Source organism: Meriones unguiculatus, chromosome 1, assembly GCF_030254825.1.
Source record: "Meriones unguiculatus strain TT.TT164.6M chromosome 1, Bangor_MerUng_6.1, whole genome shotgun sequence".
In the NCBI taxonomy this organism is placed as follows: Eukaryota; Metazoa; Chordata; class Mammalia; order Rodentia; family Muridae; genus Meriones; species Meriones unguiculatus.
In genome coordinates this window covers 8,452,618-8,462,959 of record NC_083349.1, presented here as the reverse complement: position 1 = coordinate 8,462,959, position 10,342 = coordinate 8,452,618, and the positions used below count along the sequence as shown (strand labels likewise).

Sequence of the window (10,342 nt, the reverse complement as noted above, 5' to 3'; positions counted from 1 at the left end):
CTGTTTGCCATTTTTAAAAGATTTTTTAAAAATTTATTATTTATACAGTATTCTGCTTGCATGAGTGCCTGCGTGCCAGAAGAAGGCACCAGGTCTCACTATAGGTGGTTATGAGCCACCATGTGGGTGCTGGGGATTGAACTCAGGACCTTTGGAAGAACAGCCAGCGCTCTTAACCTCTGAGCCATCTCTCCAGCCCCTGTAACCCTGATTTTCTAAGGAATGAAATTCCCATGCTTGTCTAGTAAACTGCACCTCCAAGCAACTGTGGTCAAATTTCTTAGATGTGCTCTTGGATGACAGTGTGAGGCCACAAAGGACGCCTGTGATGGTGAATATGGATTGTCGGCCTGACAGGACCTAGAATCACCTATGAGCACCTGGCTGTCTTTCAATAAGTTTCTAGTATAGGGTAACTGGGGTGGGAAGACCCACCGTAAATGTGGGCATCATCACTCATGGGCTGGGGTGATGGGTCTGGGGACGGGAGAGAAAGGAGAGAGTGCCTAGGCACCAGCATTCATCAGCAGCCACCTCAAGTTCCAGATATCCTGACTCCCCCCCCACCCCGCACCCTTGAACTGTGAGGCAAAACAGACCTTTTCTTACTTAAGTTTTTTCCCTCAGGTATTTGATCACAGCAACAAGAAAAGTAACTTGTACAATGGCTGAGGTGTTTTTCTATTTGCAAAATAGCCAGTCAGACTTGATGGCCAAATGAGCTGGTGGCGTTAGGAGTCTGGGTAGTGTTTGCTGGGTGTGGGGGAGCCTAAATGAGGCCGGCTGGGGCATGCAGGACATGATCATTATGTTTTGATGTGGGCACTGGTCATGTGAGTGTCCACCTTACGACAGTTCATCCATCTGTATCATAGTGGGTTCTTTTTCCATTGGTTTTAAAACATCACATTAGCATATCAGTTGTCTGGGTTACTGAGCATTTGTGGGGCTGTGACATCCCATAGACTTAGTGCCTGAGTGCGTGTCTCACTGGTCCTCATCGTAATCTGGATTATGGAGGCCATGCTTTTTAATATCCATGTGTGTCACACATATCTACAACTCTACCAAACCCTTGCTGTGTAGGCTGGAAAACCGAAATGACCCCCAGGTTGAAAAAGTGTAAATACAATATGGTAACCCAATCATGCCGGCAAAGCAAGAGCTACCCGGCCGAGCAGAGATCAGTCTAGCCTAGAATTACTTGACAAGTGCCTCCGTCCCCTGAGGGTCAGTAGGACACAATTTGACGTAACTAATATTAGAACAAGCACCAGGGTCCTGCACTAGACCTTGAAATCGTGGCAGGAAACTGCTGGGTGGGAACTAGGGTGACAAATGGAGGTGCCAGAGCAAGCTGAAACCATCGAGGGACACAGTCACCACAGACAGATGTCCCATGGGTCCAGAGGTGATAGCTATGCTGGTTTCTCTCCTTTCTTGTCTCCCCAGATCCCATTACTGTTTCTCATTGACTGGACCTGAATGGGAGCAACAGTGGAGAAGTTTGGGACATGAAAGGAGGGGACAGACCCGGAAGCAAGCTCCCAAAATGCAGATCTTTTGCTCGAGTCTTCCCCCAGGACCACCTTCCATGTTCCCATCACTCCTTCTAGCCTCCTGAGCTTCCCTGTTGGAAAGAAAACTCCCTCGGCTTTGTGCCAACCCACAGCAGCCGTCAGACTGAGTGTACCCACCTTATGGCTGGTTTGTACAACACCATCAACTCTCTGTGTCCTCAAAGAAAACAGGGGGCAGGGAGAGGTGGACACCCACAGGTGACCCTTTGTACAATGGTCTCTTCTAGGAAAGGGTGCAGCATGTGTCTGAACTTCTAAGCCAGAGGGGACGGGATGTCTCCCCGGACTGCAGGACATCCTGTGAGACTCTTGGTCATGCAGCTGCGAGAAGATTAGCCTGTCGATAGCCCGTGTGAACTTGAACATTAATTTTCCCCAATCATCTCTGTGGATTAAAACAGTACCAGATTGCCACAAAGCTATAATGTGAGCGCCTGAGCAGAGGACCCGGAGGAACTGACGAGCACTAACAAGCACACGCAGCTGAACCCTGGGCTCCCCTCTTTAATGGCATTTTTATTTCCTCTTATGTAGACAGGTGGGTTAGGGCAGGGGACACCATAGATTCCTCTGAATACTATCAGGATGCTGGGAAGATGAATGCAAAGCTGGCATAGATTGGGATGCCCACAGTTTGGATTTTCAAGATCTAAAAAAAAAAGAAAGAAACAAACAAAGTAAGATAAATAAGACTTTTGGGATGAGGATGCTGTGCCAAAGACAGTTGCAGAAGCTGCTGGTTTCCAACCCTGCCTACAGCAGAATGTCCCATGGAGAGCATAAACAAACAACATTTTTGGCATACTTCAGATAAAGTGCGTAAATCTCCGGGAGCTGTCACAAGGCTACACCTGTGCTGTCACCCGATGAAGGTGTAGCACATTTCCAGCCCTCCAGGCTTCCTTCACATTTCCACCATCAGCCTAGCCCTCTCCCAGCCTCCCAAATAGAGATTGCCTTGTTGTTTTTAAACAAAATCTCAATTGTTCCATCTTAACAATAAAGACTCAGGAGCCAGATTCTGGGGTGAAAGCCTCTTAGCACAGAAAAGCAGAGAAAATACCCATCTGACCTTTCTTCTCAACTGGCACCCCCCCCCCCCAAAAAAAAGAATCCTCCTTCCCCACACTGTCTCCAAAATACCCTCAAACTGAATGTCCCTCCCTTCTACTTCCTGTGCATCTCTCTTCGTCCTTCTGACTTCCTCTTAATCTCTATGCTTTTTTTTTTTTTTTTATGTTCATTCCTCGTCAACTGGTAGCTTGCTCTGCTTTTTGACCTAGGGTTAACTTTATTTAATCCTGTTTACAATACTCAAGCAGCAGAAAGCTCTTGGGTTAAAGGTGTGTGCTAGGGATGAGCCACACCACAAACAGGTTTTTCCAGTAAACACAATCTAATGTTTGTGCTGATCCCAGCCCCCAGGGAATACCTTGGGAAGCCTTTTTAAACATTAAAACCAGACCACATCTGTGGAGCATTTGGTCTCCTTGCTTATGTGGTCTCCTCATCTCCAACAGGGCCATCTCAAAGCCCCAGGTCATTCTAATGTGTCCCCAGGGTCAGGGCTGAGAATGACTCTGTAGCTTGTTGTATAGCTCCATTCCCAAGGGTACCAGTGTGAGGCCCAACCTCAATCCCATAGCCCCCTTTTGGTTCTCTGGCTATTTGGGGGCCATAGCTGCTAAAAGCCAGGCAGGTATTAAGTCTGCCTAGATATTGGGACCACTCTAGGGTTGATGGGCTCTGGGTAAGCCAGAGGGAGGCAGGTAGCCTAGGAAGGACTTCAGAAGATGGGTTGTAAGTCCTTAGGTCTATACACATACCTATTGACATTTACAAAATGGGTCTGCTGTGACCCTCATTTGATTTGTTAGAGTCATCCACAACTGCTGCTTTTCACTTTAGAAGGTTTTTCTTTGGCGTCATTTGGAACCATAAGAATCCTTAAAGAACTGAACACAATCTTCTCATAGATCACTGGTGATTCTAAGATAGGAATGCCCCAAAAGTGGTGAGGGAGAGAAGGAGCAAAAAGGAAACAGAAGAGAAAGAGAAAAGCCAGAGTCCAGGGGGGATGCTCACATGGCTTTTGCTGTTCGGGTTGATGAACCCAAACTTCTGCGTGATCTGGTTTGTCCTGAACTCCTGCCACTTGCCTTCGACCAGCACCTGGGCTCTGATCTCGTACTTCACCAGGCGCTCAGCTTTCAGGCTGATGACACTGTGTTCGCAGACTGGAGCTGGGCACTCAAAGTCTGTATGTTTTATTCTCTGCAAAGAGAGTGGCCCATCCCATGTAGCCCTGTGCCCAGGGTGACCAGAGCTAACAGTTCCTGCCACACAGCCTTTCTGTTTCAAGTGTATGCAGACAGCACGAGGCCATTCTCCAAATGGGGTAATTTCCTGAGGGCCGCTGCTGGAACCTTGTAACATCTGAGACCTCTCTGTATGCAAACCAGTTTCAATGGACGAGGGTTTTGCATTGCTTTGTTGGGGTAAAGCTCCAACAGGATATACATAAGGACATTTTGATTGGTGGTGTTACATAATCCATCTCTTCCATTAAGTTAGGAAGATGCCCGAGGGACTAGTGAACAGGAAAGAAGGACCAAGAAAGAGGAGGGACTTCCTGTGGGACACATTAGAAGGTAGGAGCCAAACTAGGACTAACAGTCAGATTTCATCATTTGCTCCTTCATTCATGTATCCATGCTCTATTTTTAGTCAATCATTTAAAGTTTCCCTAGGTTTGGAGGTGGGGATGGGGGAGCTAGAAGGAGTGGAGAAAGGGAAAACTGGTTGGGATGTATTGTATGGGAGAAGAATATATTTTTTAAAAAAGAAGTTCTCCTAGGTTCTCGGCATGGTGACTGGCAGTGAAAATAAAAAGCCAAGTGAGAGAGGTTTCTCAGGGAGCTTGGCATTTAGAGGGGAGTGATTTCTAAGCTAATCCTAAGTGGGATACAGCAGTCCTTCACCATAGTCACCATTGTCACCACCCTTAAATACTAAACATATGCAGTGCTGGGCTGGGGGCATATAGCACATGCAGCCCACGAGACAGTCTGACTGCAATTCTCTGCCCTTATGTGGTTTTCTTCAACCTCTCCTGAGGGCTCATGACATCCTATACACTGTCCTGTTGTGTCGTTCTAGACAGACTCCTTTGCTACTGGTGGGCACTACCTGTCTCTTCCTCAAAGCATGAACATGGGCCAAGTATCAGCCATTATGTACAAACTGATGATGACTTGACTCCCAGTTCAGATACACGGAACCCTGGCTTTGTCAAGTGACATGAAAGTGATGTCACTCAGAGTTGGCAATCTCATCTACTGCCAGAACCGAACTTCCCAGCTGGTTACAGAAATCACATGGCGTCACACACATAAGCAAGAGCAGTGCTTATGACACAGGCTGTATGAATGATGAAGTAATGATGCCTCAGTTCCTCTTAATTCTGTATGAATCAGGTGGCCCTGGGTGGCATTTCTTGAGCTTTTGCTTTCTTACCTGCATAAAAAAACTGTAAGAGGTAGTATCATGTTTGATTCCCTTTATCTCAAAGAAGTATCCATATAAATAAATCTTTTCTGAGTAAGCGATGTATTCCTGCATTGGGAAGAAGCGACAGAGTTGAAAGGGGAGACACCGCCAGTATTCAAAGGTAAGAGGATGCAGCAAGAATGACTCTAGTGACAACCAAAGTGACTCACTCAAAAACTGTCACTGCTCAGAAACAGCTACTAACTCCTTCTAACATATCTAATCATTATTTTGCATGGTCCTTTGGGGAAGAAGTAATGGGTTGCATTTGGTCTCAAATGGCCCATATAGCACAGTGCATTTTATTTCAACCTAATGGATCTAGGAGATACGCCATTCTATTCTGTATGCCATACTACTTTGGTAGGTCACTGCAAACGGGTACCAAATCATTCCCTCGGAAGATAGACATAGGTCCCAGGTCCCTGAAACATGGATTCTTTTAAGGTCACTAATTACCTAAAGTCATACAGCATCATTTATTTAAAAAACATATGTCTATTACAACAAGCCCTAGCCCAACAGAGCACAGCCACCAATGCCAGACCCTGTGCCCTGACTGTGCACTGAGATGCCCCACACTGGAGCTCCTGGATTAGCCATAGTGGGATTGAGATTCACTGAACCAGCTACTAGAATGAGGCAGGTCTTGCCCCTTTCAACTGGAAAGTGGACTGGAGACTCCTGAGCCTTTGCTAGCTGTTAGGCCTTGTGCGGGGTTGATAGACCGTGGTTTCCCCAGATACCTCCAGCTCTTTAGGAAGAAAACTCTCAACACCCATGAAATCTTTTCCATCTCGGGAAAAGTGGGACTGTTGGCCATCCTAGTGGGAAAATTTGGACCACACACATCATGCTGACTGGTCTGTTCCAGCCCCTTGTATTATGAACTCAATTTGCTGGATCTCCTACCGGAGGTCATGAGCGATCATGGATGGTCCCACTGAGCTCCTTCGCTCAGCATAGAAGGGACTTCCCTTCCCCTTAGTTGGGTCAAGTTTTCAGTACCTGCCTAAAGACCAGACCGAACCTCAGGGCCTGTGTAGAAAGATCTTTCAGGTGAATCATGTTGCCCCCGTTCTCCAGCTGGAAGGGAAATGCACACAGCTTACCTGATGTGTGGACTGGAGCATCCCTCATGACTCCCCATCCACTCCTGGATCCCCAAATCCCATGGATTTGTCTTGAGACATTTATTGAAAACCTACTATATTTAAGTACCATTCCCAGTGTTTCCAGAGTATGTAGAGAAGAAATAAAACGACCAAGCAGGGGGAAAAAGAAGACATATGTTAATAGCATCATTGTGGAGATGACCGTGGTCACAAATTCAATAGTGAGCAGGACCCCTGCATGGCCTTTCACGGAGAAGACTGGAAAGTGTGGATTTCAGGAGCATGATCTGTAGCCAAGGGTGAAAGGAAGGATTGGGCAGGGTCAGCAGGGGAGTGGGGTAGGGGGGAGATGAAGCTGGGAATTTTCTCATTGTCAGTCTGTTTGATCACTTTAGACCGGAGTTCTGAATCATGTCCTAGGGAAGCAAGAGCCTGCCATGGAGTCATCCTTCAGTGTGCAGGGAGCAGGGCGCCGGGAGGGCTGGTCCCAACGTCACAATAAGTACTTGTGGAGCTGGCTGAACTTTAACTCATGACTCACATGTCTTTCAGAATTCAAACACTGCTCTGCTTCATCTCTGAAAATGTGCCCTTGAAAATGTAAAAGAAGCAGGGCAGTGTTTGAACAATCCACAGAGCAAACACGTGGAAAACTACTCATGTTTGCCAGTCATAAAGGAAATGCATATTTAAAGATGGACTCTCATTGTCCCCTCCTCAGTTAACAAAAGTGATTTGAAATGTAAATGTCCTACGCTGCCAAGTGTGTGTACAGTGGGGTGAGTTAATTTCTTTCTGGGGGCAGAGTCGTTTGGCCCCAACATTTATTAGTATGTACCAGGAGCAAAACTGTACATATGTTATGGTGCCAGCATTTCTACTGTGGACAATCTCCTACAAGCAAATAATTCAAAGTACAGAAAAGTAAGCTATTGTGTGACAATGTGATCCCTATTGAAAGGCAGTAGAGACAATAAGTGTTGACTGTGGCTGTTGTCTTTGGGTGATGGTCTAAGGGGATTTCTTTTCTGTGCAGTCTGAACAGTTTCAACAATAAGCACATTTATATTTGTGTCTCACAGGGTCTGGGTTTGGAGGAAGGTGTGGCCAGAGTTCTTCAACCCTGGCTAAGTTTCCAGATCAGAGCCCATGTGGAACCTTATCCCCTCCCCTTCCCCTGGAGGAGGCTCCAGATGTGCCCAGACCCCAGAGATTTCAAAGGAGGAACGCATCTCCAGAAAACACAAAGCTGGGGAGGCAAGATGTTTTGCTAATTGCTTCCTTGAGAAGCCGACTCACTGCGTGATAATGGTTGGCTGTGACCCGGACCAGCCAGGACTCGGGGAAGAAATTAATGTGCCTTAACTCCTCCAGATCCCTGCCTTAGAGAAACACAAGGAGAAGTGGTTACAGGCTTGTTCAGAACCCAACCCCAAAAGTCTGACTTAAAGGGAGACATCAGGCAATGAGAAAGGGCGAATGTCCTTCGAATGTGTGTTCATAAAATGGAAAGACAACACCTAAGAGTCACTATGGTTGAATGCAGAAGCCACACACACACACACACACACACACACACATATATGCCAGCCCAATTGGTAAGCTTTAAGTTCAGTGAGAGACTCTGCCTCAATATACAAGGTGAAGAACAATAAGGACGACATGCTGTCAAATTCTACATGAACACACAAATGCACACCAACTGTGAACATGAATATACACACATGCACATATAACACACACAAAGAAGCTTCAAAACGAGTAAGTAAATCACTCCAAACTGGAGGGCAATTTCAATTTAATGAAAAATTTCTTATAGTATGTACTGTTTATTAAAGTTTAAGTTAGCCAGACAGGGTGGCTCATGCCTTTAAGAGCAGCACTTGGGGGCAGAGGCAGGAAGACCTCTGTCAGTCTGAGGCCAACCTGGCAAACTCCAGCAAGCTCCAGGCCAGCCACGGCTACATGGTAAGATCTGTATTCAAACAGACAGACAGACAAGTGCAAATAATTCTAGCATTTCAGTTATTTTAAAAGAAACATGTTCTCTACAGACCTGCAAGAACATATCACTGCCAATTAAACCTTCAGTGGTTGTCAGGAAACTAAAGTGGAGGGTTGTCATTAGGGCCTCTGAAGCAGGCCAGGCCTCTCTCTCCCTTTGAACAATCCATCACACACTGCTAGGGTTTTTCCACCCTCTTGACTTTATTATAAACAAACAGTACAGAAAAAAGGGAAGCAACTACTTAGGCTACGCATTGGTCCTATTAGAATCTTCTTCTGGCAGGCTGGAGAGATGGCTCAGTGGTTAAATGTCCCTATTGCTCTTGTAGAGGACCTGAGTTCTATCCCAGCACCTGTATCAGTCAGCTCAGAACCACATATAGCTCTAGCCCCACGAACCCTACATCCTCTTCTGGATTCCATAGGCAACTTCCCTTCCCTTCTCCTATATGATTAAAAAAAATTTTTTTTTCTTTTAAAATCTGCTTCTGGCCAGGCCTGGTGATACACACCTATCATCCCAGGGCTTGTGAGGTGGAAACAAAAGAATGAGAAGCTTGAGGCCAGCCATAACAAGTTCAAGGCCATCCTGTGTGACATAAGACTGTTTCAGGAAACAAGGCAAACAAAACAAACAACAGCCAGTGAGATGACTCAGGAAAAAAGGTGCTTGCTGCCAACCCTGATGACCTGAGTTCAAATCCTTGGGATCTGTAAGGTTGAAGGGAGAGATCTGACTGCTGGGGTTGTCCATTGACCTGCTTCTGTTTTTGTTCCCACCACCCCTACACTTTCCCAGAGTCCCTAAGATATTCATATATTACAGAACATACCATCCCCATAGTTCAAGCCTTCCAGTCTCCTGGCTGTAACCCTTCCTGGCAAGGGGCTGGGGTTAACATGATGTAATTTTATCAATGTCTCTAGAGCATGTAGAAGCATCTTGGCCAGAGCTCCCTGACTCCATCAGCCACTCCCAAGTTTTTGGCTATCCGAAGATCTGAAAATGGCTTTGAAATAGTTCTAAAAGTCCCTTCAAGTGCAGCTATTTCAGTGAGTGTCCCTCCTGGGCTACTCAGAACTTGTGGACAATAGTTTCTCCTCTTTCCGAATCATGTCACCTTCTCTCCTCCCAGAGGATGAGGTCCAGGCAACAGATGCTTAGCTTTGGGGACAGATTTGGAACTTTGGGAGTCATTGAACAATGCCTCTCAGATGTATTAAAATGTAAAAAAAACAAAAAAAAATGTCCCTGGGTGTATTCAATGAGGGGAATACTGAGTTAGTTTGTAGGAAACTCTCCCAATGTGTGTCGTAAAGGAGAACCGAAAGCACAAACCCCAAGCCTGCTAAACCACATCAGCTCTGCCATTAATAAAGCTGACAAACAACAGCCAACTCTTCTGCTCCGTACTTTGCTTTGTATTCACTGAAGGAAATAAAGCTGAGGTTGATGCGCTCAGCCTGAGCACACCAGAAATCAAAGTCAGAGGAGCTCACAGGCGCGTGGAAAGAAGAGCCAGGCCAAGCTAGGCATTGCAAATTAGGCAACAAACTGAGCAGAAGTCACCAAAGATTTCTTTTTTTTTTTTAAGTTTTTTTTAAAGATATATTTATTTTATTATGTATACAATGTTCTGCCTGCGTGTACACCTGAACGTGAGAGTCCATTACAGATGGTTGTGAGCCACCATGTGGTTGCTGGGAATTGAACTCAGGACCTCTGGAAGAGCAAGCAGTGCTCTTAACCTCTGAGCCATCTCTCCAGCCCCACCAAAGATTTCTTAAAGAACTGGGTTCTGGCTGACGAATGAGCTGGATCCATGACACCACATCCAGGAAACCCGTATTCCCTTCTCCAGAGAAGAGCAGAACACACTTCAACTGCTGGTACAAATTGTTCCAGCAGTTGAAATCCTGTAAGAGAGGGTCAATTTCTCTCCCAAGCTGCCAAACAAACGACCCAGAAGCTGAGTCCATGCTGCAGCGGGTGACTCAATCAGACGGCAAGAAACAGCCCTAGGCTATGAGTGTCATACTGCTCAGGTGGCACAGTGCTTGCCTAGTATGCCTAACTCAACAGGATCAGAA

At 46.1% G+C, this 10,342-nt stretch overlaps 1 protein-coding gene across 1 annotated transcript in view; it reads right to left on the bottom strand.

The window, feature by feature from the left end:
• Window positions 1–2,115: 2,115 nt before the first annotated feature.
• Btbd16 (BTB domain containing 16) overlaps window positions 2,116–10,342 on the bottom strand; it is a 43,666-nt gene continuing 35,439 nt past the window's right edge. The window contains exons 11-15 of the mRNA XM_021653195.2: window positions 7,544–7,622; window positions 6,138–6,215; window positions 5,097–5,195; window positions 3,666–3,854; window positions 2,116–2,229 (exon numbers count right to left, since the gene is read on the bottom strand). Of these exons, the coding sequence (XP_021508870.1) occupies window positions 2,161–2,229; window positions 3,666–3,854; window positions 5,097–5,195; window positions 6,138–6,215; window positions 7,544–7,622 (514 nt within the window). The 3' untranslated portion in view covers window positions 2,116–2,160. The remainder of the gene's footprint in view (window positions 2,230–3,665; window positions 3,855–5,096; window positions 5,196–6,137; window positions 6,216–7,543; window positions 7,623–10,342) is intronic.